Below are 20,069 nucleotides of genomic sequence, written 5' to 3' on the forward strand. Positions count from 1 at the left end.
GTAGCTAATTCACAAGGAGCACACAATCACTTCCAAATATAACACATGTAAACAAGTACAGCTTCAATCATGTATCCTGGTTATTTGAAAACCATGTCTGAAAAGAAGTTATACATTTTAAATTACTGGTAATGTACTCTAGTATTTAAACAGGTTCCAAAATACGATACAATTACTAACTTTTATGAGGGCTATCTGGATAATAAATTCAGAATAGTTATTGAAAAACAGAAACTGATAAAATAAAAAAATAAAATTTGTTATATATATCTTATAGTTATTTTTCTACATAATTGCTGTCCAAATTAAGGCAAATGTGATATATGTAAACAAGTTTTTGAATACCCTTGTCATAAAACTCTAACATCTGTGAATTAAGCCAGGTATAATGTTTTTCAACTTCTCGTCATTTTCAAAACATTGCGTCACTAACCATTTTCCATTTTTGAGAAAAGGTGGTATCACTGGAAGCCAAATCAGGGCTGTATATGGAGGATGGTTAAACATCTCCCATTTGATACTGTTGATTTAGGGTTGAGTGCATACGGCAGTATGCAGATTGCCGTTGTCATGAAGAAAACAATGCTTGAACTCAGCATGCCGCGTTGTTTGTTTTGTATGACCTTTCTCAATTTCTGCAACGTCTCACAATAAGTTTCAGGATTATTTCAGTTCAAGGTTATTTAGAAATTAACTTCTAGGACTCGGTATTGTGAGGAGTTGAAAAACAGTGTTGTTACCTGGATTAATTCAGACAGTAGAGTTTTATGATGAGGGTATTCAAAAACTTGTTTACAGATATGACAAGTACCTTAATTTAGATGGCAATTATGAAGAAAAGTAGCTAAATAAAAATAATAACATAAATATATATATATAATTTATAATAAATTTATTTATTTATTGGTGTTTTTTTTTTTTAAAACGATTCGGAAGTTACTTTCTGAACAGCCCTCGTAGAACTTACATTTCAAAAAAATATATTTCCCTTTTAAAACAAAATTATAAAGTTTCATTTGGAGATAAAGATTGCATATCCTTTTATAAAATGTTCTGAGATTTTGTGTGATAAAGTTTCTTTAATTTACTGGAACTGTAAGGTAACAAGAAACAATCTATGACTTTAATTCAGCTTCTAAAAGGTGACTTACTTTGATGGTAAACAAACTTTTATATTGTAATCTGCTTCAGCCTTTTGGTTAACTGCCAAAATGCTATTACTTGGATCCTTAAAAATAAAACATCCTTAATATCAGTGGAATTTAAAATTTTTTCCAGAAACAGTAGTTGAAGAATGATAGATAAAAAAAGGAAATAAAGAAAAGTTCAAAGAATCAGGACATCTGAAATGTAAATGTTAGGTTGAAATCAATATGCAGCAATAATTGTTTCAAAACAAACAAAAAAAAGTTAAATAACAGGTTTTTATTCATTCAGCAGATAATTAAAAACCATGAATTACACCAATATGCTTACCTGATTAATAAGTTCTTTAAAAAAAGGACTGTCAATATTGCCAGACAATGTCGCTTGCAATAACTCTGGTTGTTGATGTATTAAATTTATTGCATCATTTACAGCATTATTAGTGTGGCTTAAAGCTTTGATCGCCATAAAACGAGAAAATCCCATCGCTTCTAACTGTTTAACTAGTCTAGATTCCACATACTGTTGACCATCTGAACAAAGACCCAATATTTTCTTTTCCCAAGAGGAAGAAATAAAAATAAAAATTAAGAATAATGAAAACTGCTTCATTGTAACATAAATATTACAATATACAGCAGTTATTAATCCTGGACCTAATCAATAATACTAACTGTATTATTCATATAAGTGTCTCATTGAATTGGTATGGTCACTAGTTATTAATAAATAGCAGCAAACTAACTTTAACTTGAAAGCTCTAAGAGAACAACTTTATTAAATGTCACTTTGGCTGTTGATCTTATTTCATATCTTCTCAACTATTTAATATTTAACAATCTAAACTATTTATATTTTATTTTCTAAACTATTTACACTAGGGTTGAGTACTTTCAGTCAGCAATCAAATTTAATATGGCACTGAATTTTTTTAATGGTTTTGTCAGTCATAGTGATTTTTGGGATGCACTGAGCATTCAACATCTTGAATGGAATATATACGACCATGTTTAAATTCAGCAGCCCACTTTTCTACAGTCAAAAATGAAAGGGAAGAATCTTTTTAAGTGGAAGCTAACTCTTCTTTTAAAACAAAGTACTTTACATCAGCTTGAACTTCAACTTTAACTATGTTATCATTGTCATTGTCATTGTCATTGTTGATAATATGCATACATTATTAAAATATTCTATCAAGCAGCATGTATGCTATGTAAACTTCTATATTAAGATTTCATAGAACACTAATTTTGACTATAAGTATGAAACTTTCTTATTTTATAAGTAAAATTTAATAGATTGCTTTACTTTATAACTTTTAATTATACAAGGAAGAGGTATGTCTACATACTTACTTAAGGTACTATATTATAAAAAACAATATCAGCAAAATAAGTTTTTTTATAATGAAATGTATAAAAGAAAAAAATCTTCTTCCATCACACTTACTTTTCTTTTTCTCTAATTTCCTCCCGTTCTTGTCTTCTTTTTTGTATATATTCGACAGCTGAATTTACACAACCATTAGTAGCTTGTCAATTCTGGCTTCAACTGGAGTAAAACCTAAGAAAAATATGAAATATTAAGTAATAGATTATTAGTATAAGTAACTTCTATTATGTGGGGGCTTGTTTTTAATACAAGGGACTCAATCAAAACTATTCTGTTCAATGAGATTGAAAAGCTGATAATTCCACAATGTATGAAACATTTCACAGACCAACTTCTGATATTTGATAGTTGTAGAGTAGATATAAAAAAAATGTAACAGCCCAGGCTGCATTTAACAAATCAGTTTTATAGATAACTGTTTAAAACAATGTTGGGTGCAGTTTCTCATGTTGGTATTTACTTGTTGTTGAGTTTACACATGTTGGTATTTACTAATTGGATCATGCCATGACATTTTGACTGAAAAATTGAACATGCATTGAGTTACAGCAAAGTTTGTTCCTCATTTGATGACCAAACAGCAGAAAAAACATCAAGTGGACGTTTGCCGGCAACTTCTTGAAGAACCCAATGATGATGTAACATTCATGCAAAGGATCATAATGGGAGATGAAAGTTGGTTATGGCTACGACATTGAAACAAAAGTTCAATCATTAAAAAATCACACATTACAAAAACTGCTACCAACACTTAAACACGTTGCACTGAAATAACAATAACACGAAAACTAAATGAGAAATAAACAATCCAAGAACATGTGCTTACAGAGGAGGTTATGTGAAACACAATGCTGCCAACCACATGTCACTAAATATCTCCACTGGGGCATGTAATTAAAAACGTTTGTTTATTTTCTGAGTAGACCTCATATGAAGCATACACAAAGAAAAGAAAAATGCAGGAAGCATTTGAAGAATGAACATGGAAGAGATTGGAGAAGATTAAAGGACAGACTAAATGAAAAATGAAATTATGGAAAGAGTAAACAAGAATAGAACATAATAAAAACAATTATAAATAGTACAGCTGACTGTAATGTGTCATGAAAGGAGAATTGGTTAAAATAGTATTAGAAGGATCAGCAGTTTTATAAAAGAGAGGCTAGAAAAGTAAAAAATTGTAGAAAGTCTAATGGAAATGGGAGCTCTTGGGATTGTAAGTTTAGTAGGAAACAGATGAGAATGGAGATGAACATGTTGCAAGGAACGTGGCTCAAGGTTCACCATATAAAAATGATGTGAACATATCATGTATCATCTACATCAGTTTATTATAATATTTAATTATATTAATCTTATCAACAAAGATAAGGAATACTGATTATACATCAGATACATTTTACTGTAGATTTACAAATTTTTCAAACCTAAACAAATAAATATTAATTTTCAGTATTATTGATTTCACTGCGGAACTAGTATAGAAATCCATTAACAAATTGCAAATGGTATATAATCCAAATTAATATATAACTTCATGTAGTCATCATATTTCGATAATATTTTGTCCATAATGTAATAGCGGGGTTTCAAATAGTCATTGTTTTGGAATAACCATGATAAAGTCATGAAGTATACATAAAAATATTCTTTCAAGAATCTAGGAGTCACAGGGCAACTCCTTTAGTTGTCAGCAGATAGCAAGACAGTATTCATTTTCTTGCAATAAAGACAGAGAATGTCTAGTGTAATAATCAAAATGCTATAGTGATCCATCCATTCTTTTAAATGGCTCAAATTTCAAATTTGAACAGGAAATACTTGTTATTTGCGTAAATGAAGTCGAGGATTCAAATGTATCACCTTTGGAGCTGAAATGTTATTACTCTGATCAGAAGATCCAGGCAAAGAACACACAGATGTATCACAACCGTTCTCACAACTGTTGATCAAAGATTTAGTCTGTAGAGTCAAAGTACCACGGGAGATAAAAAAGCTTTCAGTAAAGGCTGAGAATTCCTTATCTTAATTATTTCATTACACTGCTTTGCTTTATTGTGCAAAGTCACAATAGCCTTTCAGCCTATATTGCCATGTCCAAAAAGTTTTTTTACACACATCACAAAAAGCATGTATCTCTCTTCTCAACAAACTGAATTTTGGTTGTAAGTTTATATCTAACCACTGATCATTAAACGGCCTTTTTTTATGCTATTTAAAAGCAATTAATTACTAAAAATACAAAAAAAGAAATTCATGGTGGTTTTAGAGAAATTTCCAAAAACAGTTAACAACCTTTACATTTTTCAATGGTAACCTTTTGTTAAAATGTCACCAGTGAATAAATTAACTGCAATTAGGAATATACCTCCTTTAATATAAAATAATAATTGGGGGAATGTAAGTAAGAACAGGACATGTTAATGGCTGCTTGAAGCACGTAGTTGCAAAGTGCTGGGTGATGGAGGTTATTTTAGGTCATATTATGCAGAATTGTAATCTCTTGAAATCACTTTTCATTAATACATATAGAATGGTGCAAAATTTAAAAATAAACCACAACATGAAGAACACATCGTCCTACATTATGAGTTAAATCTTATGGTTTATGAGTATGTCAATACTCATAAACCGTAAGATACATTTAACGATTGTTTCCCAGATTCTATATTACATTTCATTAAATTTTTTTTTAAATATACTTTTTCGTATATATAATTTAAAATATTTTAAATAATCATGGTGACCAAAGTTTTATTAATCCTGATTTTACAGAACTATCTTATAAAATCGTTTTTTTTCAATTTCTTAGTTTAATTAACAAAGAATAAATGTAACAGATAAATAAATAATTATTATTAAAAAAATGTCTTACATACCAAATTCAACGAGTTCACAAAGGCTTGTGTTATCAACTTTAAGTAAAGCTAATTCATGCTGTGTTTCTTCAAGAATTTTTCTAGCTTCAGAATGTTTATTTTGATGAAATAAAACGATACCTTGAAGTAAATGTAATCTCATTAGAAGTGCTGACTCATTTCCTAAAAATAAAAAAAAAATATTTAAATAAATATAATTACAAATAGCATGAGAAAATGTTAAAAGATTTTCCAGCAGATAAATTTAATTAGCTAGGAAATTTTGACAGGTGAATGAAACTGTTCTGAAAATTTTAATTACAAAATATAAAAATGGGTAAATCCATCTTAATAAATTATTAAAAAATGAAGTTTGCTTAAAAACTGCTATAGGTCTTGTTAAATTTTACATTAGGAAAAAGATATTATATTTTTCCCTTTACGTCATTAATACAAATTCCATAAACAATTTAAATTCCCTGTACACTATTTTTGCAGAAAAATTACACAATGATGTAACAGAGATGATAAAATTTCATGATTATGTTTCTAAGTTGATTATAAAACTAAACAAAATTAGTGAAACTAAATAAGGTTTTTATTTTAAAGGTGAATAAATATATAGTTAGAATCTTGCAATTTTATGTTCCATGCTAACTGTCTACTTAAATAAAAATAATATTTTCAAAATTTATAAATATTTATAAATAAAAGGATAACCCCAGTACAAAAATGTTGATTCATATTTTATAATTATGATAATGTACTACTATGCCAGTTTTGAGATTGAATTGTATCAAATATCAGCTCCCTGACAAATCATTAAGTTACAATAACTAATATAAGAAGTGTAAGTTAAATGAGAATAAAAGAAAATATACAAAAAAAAAAAAAAATACCCCGTAAATCATAAACTTAATAGAAATTTTTCCCAGTATATAAATTCTTGCTTCAAAAAAGTTTTATAACGATAAAACCATAGTATGTAGTGAAGTTAAAATAAGATTTGCAAAATAAAAAAAAAAAAATATTTTAACCATCTTTTTTTTCCAATCTGATTCAAAACTGAATAAAAAAGTAAGATGCTAATAAACAGCAGAATTAATAATGCATGTAGTGAATTGAAGAGATTTAGCTGCAGAATGAAAATGAATAATAGTTAAAATTAAAATGTTAAAGTTAAAATTAAAGTACAAATGAGGTTGTCAATTTTAACTGATTGTGAAAAATCCAATCAATGCCAAAAATAATTTCACAGTATGCAACATTATAACCACTGTTAGTACGGACACTGAATATAAATTAACCGATGACTTTTGATTAGTTACTTTCGCTATATTTATAGTTTTTTTCCAGTTATTTTACTGTAATATTTGCAATAAATATTCAATGAAATTAATAACTGCAAAGTATGATGTTCAAAGTGTACCTGCTAGGCAATAACTTGGTAAGTAATGTCCCTAATCAACACTCTTCCAATAATTATACTGACTATCATTTAATGTGGGTGCTGATTTTAAAACAGAATGATTTATGAAAAATTATAAATGCTGTTTTGCCTAACAGCAAGAACAACAAAAGTTACTGCTGGAATATTCTGTAAAAACTGGAAAAAAATACATAGATGAATTATCAAAAGGTTAAGTAGAAATAGAATACTACTTTGTTTTTGCTTGACCAATGAAGTAAGCATTTACAAATTCAACACTGCTGTGCGTAATCCTAAAACTAACCAACTAGTAAAAAAAAAAAAAAGATTCTGATGTATGCATGAGTTATCAGAATACACTAATAAAGTTTACTCTGATGGGAAAAAAGCAGTTTGTTCAGTGGTCATGCAATAAACCTAATTGCTGAAGTAATTATGACGAAAAAGTCTCCTAAAAAGATGAAAGTGAACAAATCTGACAATAGTCTGTATTCTAAAATGCAGAATAATTAGTCTTACTCTTTATTTTATTTAATTTTGACAAAATACATCTCTATTTACGACAAGTGACTGGTAAACCAATGTTGTAAAAAAAATATGGGGGAAACTTTATTAAAATTTACAAATAAAAAATTACTTTTAACATTTTATCATAAATGACACTACTTTAAGGGAAGAATTAAAAAAAGTTCTGTTATTTTCATAGACTATCCTAGAATTGTTTTTTCTCTAAAACAAAAGAGAAATTAACAAAATAAAAGAAAAAAAACATAATATTTTTAAAAAAAAATTATGACTGAAAATTTTTCAGGTATATTTTATTCTGCCATGGATTTAAGAGAACTTAAAAGAGTTTGGCCAAAACATTCAATGATCTGAAGAATGTGGGTTTCAAAATAGTTGGCCTCCATATCCTAAAAATAATAGTTATAACTGGTTATCTATCCTTCATATGGGCAAAATTTTACTTTACTCGGTTTTTAGTGTTACCCAACAAACACCAATAGATATGACCACACTTCATTTCTAATTTCTTAATTGATTTTATTTTTTTTTGTTTTTTAGTCAAGTAACTGGAAGCAGATGCAGCCAGTTGTGTTACACATACAATAACAGTGGCTGTGTTAGTTAAATCACCACATCGTACACAATCGCACCTCTTAAAAACTCGAAATTCTAAAAAACCTGAAAGTGATTTTTAGATATTTATCTTAAGAGTATTTGCAAGACCCAGTCTAGTGAATATCTTGTTTAGTATAGTCGGAAATGGAGAAAACTTGCAATCATTGTTCAAATTTTTTTTACATTTCTTCACCTCTTTCCATGATCAAATTTAAAAAAATCTAGAAATTGGTTTTCAGATATTTACATGAAAATTACACCTGTCCTTTGTATAAGTAAAAATCTATTTTCCAGTTCCTAGCATTACCCAACAAACACCACTAGGAAGTTACTTCATTTCTTCTTTTTTTTTTAATTTTATTGTTTTAGTCACTTGAATATTCTGTTTAGTAAAGTTGGAAATGGAGAAAATTTCTAATCATTGTTCAAAATGAAGATTACACATACCAAAACTTAAGTTAATATCTTCATTTGTTAATAAAAAAAAAAAAGAGTAAATTTTATTGTTACTCCAATTTAAACTAAGAATTTCAAAAAATCCTTTCTTAGTGTGCACCATAAAAAGAACATGTATACATATTTTCATCAATTTATCTTCACAAGTGTTTGCTGGGTGTTGATTATAGATCACTCATGTGACATGTTTTATATATATAGTAGCAGACTTGTCATGGCTTTGCCCATGCTATATGGTTACTTGTGTTTTCCATCATGGTCAGGGAATGTTTAGCCAGTCAGGGCTCACTTCAGTTGTCTTTCCCGTCAAGTCATTTCATTAAACTCATGCTTGTGAGAATAATAATGTTAACTAAAAATAAAAGCCTGTTCAATTTATAAAAACTATCAGTGTATTGTAATTTCTTTACAGCAACAGTTTGGGCAATACAGGCCTTAACTTTGAATGATCTACAAATATGGGTTTCAAATCAGTTGGCCTCCATCTTAAAAATATTAATTATAACTGGTTACCCGTATGACATTTTGCCAGGTTCATAACATTACCCAACAAACACCAGTAGGAAGTGACTGTACTTATTTTCTCATTTTTTTTTAATTACCTTTATTTTATGTGTTTTAGTCAAGTAATTGGAGGTAGATGCAGTCTGTTGCGTTGAACATACAGTTAGTGGTTGTGTTGGTTGAGCTGCCGCACTGTTCACATTGAACCCCTTAAAAAATTGAAATTGAAAAAACCCAAAAATAGTTTTTAGATCTTTATCTGAAAACTATTTGAAAGCCCCAATCTAATGAATATCTTGTTTTGTATAGTTGGAAATGAGAAAAATTTGCAAGAATTGTCAAAACTTTTTTCACTTTTCGTTACTACTTTCAAGATTGAATTTTGTAAAATCTAGAATTGGATTTTAGATATTTACATAAAATTTACACACAAAAAATCTGGTTGATTTCTTTATTTGTTACCAAGAAAGTACAATAAAAAAAAGGCTCTTCAAAAATAAATTTTAAATCCATTTTAACCCTTTAACATGGAAATTAAAAAATCTAAAAATTAGCTTTAAAACATTCACATGAAGATTAGACACACTAAAAATCAAGTTGTTATCATTTGTTACTGAAAATTTAAAAAAAAAAATTGTAAATTTCATTGATACTCCATTTCAACCCTTTAAACTTGGAATTTAAAAAAATCAATATACAAATTTTCATTAATTTATCTTCAGTAGTTTTTACTAGGTGTTAATGAATCAGCCAGTTAGGACAAGTTGCTTTATAGTTACAGAAGATATAAATATTCAATATTTATACAAATATTTACTACAAAAATATTGGTATGTTTATAAAAACACAGGTTATTTAAAAAAAAACAAAATTTTATTTGATGATCCAGGTCGAATGTTGAATCAGAATCTCTTAGAAAAAAAAACATTTTATTTCAAAATTTAACCGATTATATTTGGCATTTAAATCACCTCTTTGGTGGACATACTTTTTATGATTAAATTAATGATAAGCCTCAGAAATATTTTTTCTCTACAGAATAAATTTAAAACATTAATATAAGCAGGATTAAAAAAATCCTTAGTTTTTAAAGCTAAATCAAATAAATATTAAAAACAAGAGGGCTGACTACCAGAAAAATTAACATTTCTAAACTGTTTTTGAAAAAAATTACCAAGAGGAAAATGCAGACAATCTATAAAAAAAGATAAGTGCACTTTTTAACTGCTTAATAATCATCATCAATAATAAAGTTTTCAGAAACTATTGCACTGACACAACTTATACATTACTTCGTTTCACATGTCACTACAATTATAGATAAGAAGTTTCCTTAGGAAATCCTGAAAAAACATATAGGAAAAAAACATATATATATGCTGCCTATTGTCATCTTTAAGAAGTATACATTTCTTGCTAGAGGGTATTTGATATCACTCCTCAAACCCTTATTTTATAATTTATTTTTTATTTCCTTGTACGAAGTAAAGGAAGTATTGTGATTGCAAAAAATTTCAGTTTTCAGAATTCAACAAAAATATCCATTTTGATCATCCCTGAATCCATTTTGACTAGTTTTGGCATGATGTCTGTACATACATATGTATTTCACATAACTCAAAAATGATTAGCTGTATGATGTTGAAATTTTGGATTTAGGTCTGTAGTAACATCTAGTTGTGCACCCCCCCCCCCCCCCTTTTGATTGCAATTGACTGAAAGTGTCCAAAATCCAAAAAAATTGGATTTTGGGGTTATTTCCATTGGTTCCAGAGTTATAGTCAAATGAAATTTTAATTAATGAAATATTTGGATCTTAAAAGGGGAAGGCACATCAGTTCGAATCAGACTTCATCTCCAATTTTTTAACTTTTTATTTTAATTTAAATATATTGATTTATTAATAATTATTAATATCTGATCGTAAAAAAAAACATAATAAATAATAATTCAATAATAACAATAAAAAAAAGGGAAGTTATTAATGAAATAAAATTTTATGCATTTTTCATTTAAAAAAATGTATATATGTAATTTAGTAGGCATACAAGGAAGTCATGTGGTGTCTAGATCAAATTTTTTTCAGTCGGATATGTACAAAGATATCTCTCAACCCTATTCCAGTGACTTCCATTTCCAATCTGGGAGTTACACAATAATTGTAATCGGCGACTATAATACAATTTGGATGAGGCTGGGTTTCCTTCATCTACTTAAGTATACCTTTATGAAATAATCATTGAATAGATAGAATGATCTACCTTGTTCTAGTATTTAAACTAATCAACTTACCAGAACTTCCTTTTAAAGCTACAACTCTTTCTAAGTTAGGTCCATAACTATATCTGAATTTTGATTCGCATATTTTCAATCTTTCTTCAGCGTCTGGTAACTGGGTAACATTTTTCAAACAAAGATAACACCATGCAATATCCAAATTAAGTAATGCATAATTATCAACAGAATTCAGCAGCTGAGAATTACAAGAACTGTAAAATAAATATACATAATTATAAACAGTTTATTTTTGTTTTTTATATAACATTTAATAAACAATAAATATTTATATAATATTCTGTCCATTTACTATATTTACTAGAATATTACTACTAATTATTATTTAGTTAATAAATGACAACCAACCTAAATTCCTTATCTGCTTCGAGTAGAAATATGAGTGCAAGAGCAAATTCATCCTTTTTAAGAGCAGCTTTTCCTTTTTCATTTAGTGCCATTGCTGATAACAAAGCTTTTTTCTCTTTATGTGGAAGAACAAGAGTTTTACCAACCTGGTCAGTTATCTGTTACAAATTAATAAAAACAATAAAGAAAATTTTTATTTATTATTAAATTTTATAATACTTTTATTAACAACCTATTACTTTATATAAATACAATTTACTATGCAGAGTACAGTAGTTCTTTCATTTAGTAATAGAAATAAAATTAGAATTACATCTTTTATAACAGAATGGAACATGAAGTTCTCCCAGGACTTTCATAACCTATTCTATTATATAAATAAAAATGTAAATGTTAATTTGTTCAAAGTCTTCAATCTCCGAAAGTTCTTCACCGATTGCTTTGAAATTTTGACACACTGCATTCGAATATGTGCATGTTTTTATATACCTAAGATGTCACACCTGAGACAGGTAAAAACATGCTTTTTTTGAAAAACATTGCTATCTGTTGGATGTAAAAGCAATACACACTATACCTACTATATTTTACGATTCCATTTCAATGTTTCTGATATGTGTGTGCTATAGACTAAAAAACTACTGGAACAATTTATGGGTGGGGAAAAGTGAGAAAGGCAAAAATTGAAAAAGATAAAAGAAAAGAAGGGGAAAATGGAAAAGGAAAAAATGGGAAAAGAAAACAGAAAGGGGAAGGGAGACAAAAGAAAAGGGGAAAGGAAAACAAGGAGAATATAAATGGGGGAAGGAATGGGGAGAAAAGAGGGGAAATGGGAGAAAGTGAAAGGGAATATGGTAAAAATGAAAATAGGTAAAATGGAAAATGGGAAAAGGAAAGGGAAAAAGGGGAAGGTTATATTTTGTGAAGTTCTGTAATGTTCATTTTGTTTTATTGTTTTAATGTTCATGTTTTATCAGACTTTCAATTGTGTACATTTAATCTATATATACGAGGTGCAACAATAAAGTAATGAGACTGATGTGAAAAAAATGTTGCTTACCGTTTTAGTCATGTTTAGTGTTGTCTCATTCAAAGTAGTTTCCCTCTGATTGCACATACTTATTCCAGCGCTTCTGCCATTGATGGTAACATTTCTGGAACTCATCTTCTGTAATATCCTCCAAGACCCTCGTCACAGCTTTTTGGACATCTTGTGTTGTTTGAAAATGGTGTCCCTTGACCGCCATTTTGACTCTTAGAAATAGAGAAAAGTCGCACAGAGCGATATCTGGTGAATAAGGTGGCGTGGTAGTACTGAAAGTAGTTTTGAGGTTAAAACTGCTGTACTGACAGAGCAGTATGGGATGGCGCATTATCGTGATGCAGAATCCAATTATCAGCAATGTTGGCACGGACGCGAAGAACTCGTTTACGAAGTCTTTCTAAAATTTCTTTGTAGATTATCGGTTAACTGTTTGTCCAGGAGGCACCCGCTCTTTATGAATAATTCCCTTGGAATCGAAGATGCACACAAGCATGCGTTTCACTTTTAACTTTGAAATGCGAACTTTTTTTGGTCTGGGTGATCCCTTTGAGCACCATCGCAAACTTTGGCGTTTTGTTTCTGGATCGTATTGAAAAACCCAACCTTCATCACCAGTGATAACACGGCTCAACAAATCTGAATTGATTTCCGTTTGCTCTAACAGATCGGCTGCCACATTTTTCCGTGTTTCTCGCTGTTGTTGTATGACTTTTTGGGGACCATTTTTGCACAAATCTTTCTCATACCAAGATCTTCAGTTAATATTAGACGAACCGTTTCTCGATTGATGTTGAGTTCTTCTGAAATAATTTTCACGGATAATCTTCGATCAGATCGTACGATTTCACGCACCCTGGTCAAGTTGACATCTGTCCGTGAAGTTGATGGTCGTCCACTGCGGTCTTCATCTTCAACATTCGTTCTGCCTTCACTAAAAATTTTATGCCACCGAAAAACTTGAGCTCTTGACATAACCTCCTCTCCAAAAGCCTTCTGAAGCTTATCATAAGTTGTCGTCGTGTTTTCACTCGATTTAACGCAAAAAGAAATGGCATACCGTTGCGCAATATTTTGCGGTTTCATTTCTGTGACGAGAGACACAAACACGTGTTCATTTATTACAGCACAACTCACGACTGAGCAGTTGCATCAATGTGCCGCTTGGACTAGAAGTAGCTTATAGACCAAGGTCAAAGATCAGTCTTATTACTTTATTGTCGCACCTCGTATATATTCAGTTATACCCTGATGAAATGAGGTATTACTGAGATTTTTAAGATGATAATTAAGTGGCAGAATTAGTGATTTCTTATCGGTTTTTGACTGGAAAAATTGAATAAAATAGGTCCTAGAAGAGTAATAGTAGAAACTACTGCACTGTATATGCAGTAGTTTTTGAGAAATCTACGGTGAACACCAATAAATTGGGGTAAAACCCTGTTTTTTATACTTGGCGTACAACTTTTTTAAATGGATAATAAACACATAAAACTTTTAAGCAAAACTTGTAGAGAATTTCATTCTGAATAAAATATTGTAAAATAAGTTGAATAAAACCAAAAAAAGGTAGAAAAATTCAAATTTTATTTAGAAATAGTACACTAGACCAATGTGGATTATACATACCAGTTTACAGTAAATGTTCAAAAATAAAACACACCATTTTCAACATGTTTCCTGGCACGCTTTTGATTCTCTTTTTAGTTGTTCAGGACTGCCCTTAAGTTGTTCAGTGGCATCCATAATGTGGACAATTAATTCCTCACGAGAACGTATTTTTGTTTTGTAGATAATATTTTTCATCCATTCCCAGACACAAAAATCTAAAGGTGTCAGATCAGGTGATCTTGGCGACTAGGAACATGGACTTCTATGACAGATCCATTTCTCAGGGAAATGATGATTTAGGTGAGTGGAAATGGCAGAAGAGAAGTGCAGTGGCTCAGCGCTAGAGAAACATCTTCAAGTAGTTGCAGCAATTCTTGTTGAAGAAAGTGCAAATAGACCTCAAGCATTTAAGTGGCCAGGTAATATGAACAGTACAAACAGCTGATTGTGAAAAGGGTGCACCACACATTGACGCTAAATCAGTGTTGAAAATTGCCTTCCACTGTTTCACAAGAGATTACTTCTGCCCGTGTATGCTCATTCTATAAGTTGTTGACACCATCTTGAATGAAATTTGCCTCGCTAGTAAATGAAACGTACTTGTAGAGTTGTCAATTTGTATTCCACCAGTTGCAGAACTCCAAGTGAAGTGGACTGTCTCCTGGGTTAGATGTTGAACTGGCTGTTTATGATAAGGATAAAACTTGTTTTGTTCTCCAATCTGCTTAGAAAGACATCATGCATTGATCCCTGGATTGTGCTGAACTGCATTGATAATGATTTCACCAATAACAGCATAATGTTGGACAGATTATTCATAGTTGGTATGAATACTAGGTACTGAATCTGTTTCCTGAAGATGCAAAAAGTCACGCTAATTGTTTTGGGATCTGTAATCCTGCGATTCAGAAAAAGATATTTCATATTCTACTGCAGCAACTGTAGTATTACCATTACACACATCCACAATGAAGACAATATCAGTGTATTCCTTTGTTGTAAATACTTCAATGGCAAACTGATCACATTCAAACTAAAATTCATAGATCTTCAATAACGACAGTATAGTTCACAGTACCTGATATACTTAATGTCCCTTACAGAAAATTTAAACACTAATACAGTATTGCAAATTATTAATCAGCTGTTGTTATTTTATTGCCAATTTTGAAATAATTTATTAAGTAATTTTTATTTATTTCTATTTACAATTGTTTTGTATTTCCAGTTTTTAGAAAATGTTTTAAAAGCAATTTTTAATGGTAAATTTTATTTTTCACATCACCAAAAAAGAATTTGGTTTTTGTTTACATTAAGTATTTTTCTGTACTGTTTCAAAATAACATTTGAATTTTTCTAACCTTTCTGTTTTATTCACTTATCTTTCTCAATTTTGTTCAGAATTAAATTTCTTACAAGTTTTTGTTTAAACGGTTTTTTATGGATTTATTACCCATTTAACAAAGTTATTGCATATCAAACATAAAAAAACAGGGTTTATACCCCAACTTATTGGTTTTCATCCCAGATTTCTCAAGAAAACTACTGCAGATATGGTTCTGGACCTATTTTACTTAATTTTTCAGGTCAAAATCTATAAGAAATCAATAATTCTACCTCTTAATGATTGTCCTAAAAAATTCAGTACGACCTCATTTTACAAGGATAGCGAAATCTGAGCTAAATCCTTCTTCACTAGCCTTAACACGTAAACGAAGCCTTTTAGGACAAATAGTTATATGAACTTTTCCCATTATTTTAAGAATTAGAATAGTTTATGAAAGTCCTGAGAACTTTGTGATACACTCTGTATAAACATACAGAAAACAAATTTCAAAAATTATAAATTTATAAGGCTGGAGTTTTGGTGAAAAATCCTTTTCGATATTAAAATTGAGGTAGCAGGAGGGAAGAAAACCCATCTGTAGATGATAAAAATCTGGGAAAATATTACATGACTTTCTCAGGTAAATGTGCCTTATTAATTAATTAATATTATATAATTATAATATTATAAGCATGAAAAACTTATTACATTGCAAATTTTTGGCAATTCAATCATTAAAAAGCATTACTCTTATCTTAGTAATGAAATGTCATCATCTCATTATGAAACAATTACAAACACAATTAGATAATGTGTTTGACGAATAAAATTTTTTATGTATAAACGTTTTTTAATGTTCTAAATTGTACATCATACATTGAATGAAAAATAATTATTGGGGAGCACCCAAATCAAGGGGTCAAGTTTATTTTTTTTTGTTCTGTATGGAGGAAAATTTGGATAATAAAAAATGAAACTCACCATTTGCATTGATATTTCAAATTAGTCATCCAAAGATGTGAACAATTCAGACATAAACAATTCTTGGCTTGAGTGAAGGAAAAAATATCCTTGCTGTAATTTCTACAAACAGTGCCAATGTACCATTTATTCTCTTATTAACTACACTCAATACCTTCAAATACCCAGTACTGGAATGTGTATCATGATTGATTTTCCTACACTGTGATTAATGGTAATCTTAAATTATCTACAGAATTATGTATATAAAATGGCATTTCTTCCGTACTGATGACTTGATTACTTTTTGCACTCTTGTTTGGCACATTTATGATATCTCTTATATTAATTTTCATCCTTTTTAGTAGATTTTTAAAAAATAAATTTGTTTTTGTGTTTTAAAAAAATATGAATTGTTTTAATAAAGTTTCTGTCTATGATATTTGCATCTAAACATTTAAAAAAAATATCAGTAACAAGAATGTGAAATTATATTATATTATCTCTTATTGAAAGTAATCGTCTCTTGTTATTATTTAGGCTTACTTTACTAAAATTTCTGTTATTCATTAGGTTTTGAGTTACAGTAAGGTTCTACAGAGAGATTTTAAATGGCATGACTAAGTTTAGAAAGTGATTTTCCTTTGAATTGTGCTTGTTTAAATTTTTTCAGTTTAGATGAACCAGAATGAAACCGCTGCAAGGATTGTTTTTTTGTCTCAGCACTGACATATGAAATCCACATTTCATCACTAGTGACAGTGCGAAATAAATCTGTCTCCCTTATGGCTAAAGCAATAGAGAAAACCACATGCAGATGTCATTTGGTAATCTTTGTGAGCACTTGTCAACATTTTTTGCATCCATCATGCATACAGTTTACAGTAGCCTACGATTCTCAACAAAGTTATCTTAGAAACTTCTGGAAATTCTAGAGAAAAATTACTAATTGTAAAGCGACTATTTTCTATCACTTTTGCATTCACATGTTCAACAAGATTGTCAGTCTGGACACTAGGCCTGTCATTTCTCTGTTCATCATGAACATTTGAACGCCCTTCCTTAAACTCATGACATCATTGTCTCACTTTTCCTTACCTCATTGCAATAGGCCCATATATTTCACATAACTGATGATGCACTAGCATTATGTTCTCTTGCTTTTAGAAATGTAATCACTGATCAATCTTCACAAATGGCAGGATTAGTTATTACCACACTCATATTAACAATGACTTACAAAGGCAAACAATAATGAACTAACGGCAAATGTGGCGGTTACATGCCCAACAGACTATTTAAAGCTACTGTACATGTGCAAACCAATCAATGTTGCTGTTGCTGATCGCTATTTATAACTCATCAGCCCTTATTTTTTAACTGTTTCTGTTGTGCGTGCAGCCTCGTATATTGGCCTGTTTGAAGTTTAATAATTCAGGACTCTATAAATAGATTTTCTTCTTTGTAGAAAAAATTCAACTTCGCAGAAAGAAGATGCCGTCCTCAGGGGAATTTATTATATTAAATTTTTGTAAAAATTGGAAAAAGGTGCAAGTTTTTTGGTCAAAATAAAATAAAAAAATGTTTATGAAGCATTTTATCAAAACACTTTTCTTACAAAAGTTGAAGCCAACAATTTTAAGATGATAACAAATTTCCCAAATATTTTTTAATATTAATCTCCAGACCCAAAAAATGAATTTGTTTTTTTATTTTTTAGATATTTCCTGCTTCAGAAAAGGAGTTAATAGGAAATTCTTACATGAATATTCCCTACACAAATGAACCTTTAGATTATTATAAAAATTTTCCTTTATTCCAATTCTATAATACATGGCAATGAAAAATCGTTTTTTAAATTTTTAAAAAATTTAAAAACACAATATATCATACTCATTGTGTTTAAAATGTGGCAGTATTGATATTTCATTATCCCTAATGTTTGGGGATAGGATTGTTTGTTGGTATAGTTACAAAAAACTGCCACCCCTTCCTAAAAAATCACATTTGAATTTATCTAAAATTATGACTATATATTTTTACTTTTTCAATTTAGTACTGTCACTTTGCTGTACAATACCACTTTTACATTTTTTTAAGATTAATTTTACCCAATTACTCCCCCTGGAGTTAGGGAGCACCATATCAATTTTTTTTTAAATTTTAAATTATAAATGCCTAAAAATTATTTATTTAATTTAACAAGAACAAAACAAAAGTAATGAAATATAGTAGAAATAACAAAGATGGACCACTGAATGTGAAAATAGGAGGAGAAAAGATTATGGAGGTAGAAGAATTTTGTTATTTGGGAAGTAGAATTACTAAAGATGGATGAAGCAGAAGCGATATAAAATGCTGAATAGCACAAGCGAAACGAGCCTTCAGTAAGAAATATAATTTGTTTACATAAAAAATTAATTTAAATGTCAGGAAAAGATTTTTGAAAGTATATGTTTGGAGTGTCGCTTTATATGGAAGTGAAACTTGGACAATCGGAATATCTGAGAAGAAAAGATTAGAAGCTTTTGAAATGTGGTGCTATAGGAGAATGTTAAAAATCAGATGGGTGGATAAAGTGACAAATGAGGAGGTGTTGCGGCAAATAGATGAAGAAAGAAGCATTTGGAAAAATATAGCTAAAAAACGAGACAGACTTATAGGCCACATATTAAGGCATCCTGGAATAGTCGTTTTAATATTGGAGGGACAGGTAGAAGGAAAAAATTATGTAGGCAGGCAACTTTTAGAATATGTAAAACAAATTGTTAGGGATGTAGAATATAGGGGTTATACCGAAATGAAACGACTAGCACTAGATAAGGGATCCTGGAAAGCTGCATTCAAACCAGTCAAATGACTGAAGAAAAAAAAAATTGTTTTTGTGCAAAAGTCTCAAAAAAACCTTTTTAATCCTACATTCCCCAATTCTGAAAAAAAATTGTTGAATTATGATTTTAATTTATTTAATAATAATAATTTTAAACATATTAGAATCATTAAAATAGTCCCCTTGAATAGGGGTTTCACAATTCTATAAAACTCAACTAATTTTTTTTTTTACCTATTTAATTAATCTAATTTTGGAGTCTATTAGACTCCAAACAATAAACCACAATAAATATCATTTTTAGGCTATCTTTTACCTTGAGGGTAACATATTTTGAGAAGTAACAGTAATTTTTCAGCAATCCCTTATGCAGGAGAAAAAATTATTCAAGGAATCAGAGTAAGTTTTGCAGTAGAAAATCCAACTTTAAAGAGATTTTTTTATGCATTCCACTTTATTTTACCATTCATTTTACCAGTAATAATTAGAGCACATATAATTTTTTTTACATGAAACAGGATCATCAAATCAATAAGAGCAAAAAACATTCCGTTCTACTCATTCATTAATGATATAGAAATAATAATTAACTAATAATATTTACAATTATAATTAATTTATTCTTAACCACAGATCTAGAAAATTTTATTCCAGCCAATCCAGTGAAACTTCTTTCCCACATTCAACCAGAATGATACTCATATGAATTGGTATACAACCACTTGGAAAAACCTTATACTTCAATAATG

General features: G+C 29.5%; 1 protein-coding gene across 2 annotated transcripts in view; it reads right to left on the minus strand.

Annotated features, from left to right (window-relative positions):
• Nucleotides 1-20,069, minus strand: part of LOC142322013 (NEDD8 ultimate buster 1-like) — a 29,797-nt gene that overhangs the window by 2,839 nt on the left and 6,889 nt on the right. Inside the window, exons 4-7 of one of the 2 annotated variants that reach the window (XM_075360593.1) lie at nt 11,551-11,708; nt 11,200-11,396; nt 5,418-5,579; nt 2,596-2,709 (exon numbers count right to left, since the gene is read on the minus strand). In XM_075360593.1, coding sequence (XP_075216708.1) covers nt 2,660-2,709; nt 5,418-5,579; nt 11,200-11,396; nt 11,551-11,708 — 567 coding nt within the window. In that variant the 3' untranslated portion in view covers nt 2,596-2,659. Of the gene's footprint in view, nt 1-2,501; nt 2,710-5,417; nt 5,580-11,199; nt 11,397-11,550; nt 11,709-20,069 lie in introns of both variants that reach the window. The other variant, XM_075360591.1, reaches the window with a different exon arrangement.

This window comes from Lycorma delicatula, chromosome 3 (assembly GCF_047948215.1).
Source record: "Lycorma delicatula isolate Av1 chromosome 3, ASM4794821v1, whole genome shotgun sequence".
Lineage (NCBI taxonomy): Eukaryota > Metazoa > Arthropoda > Insecta > Hemiptera > Fulgoridae > Lycorma > Lycorma delicatula.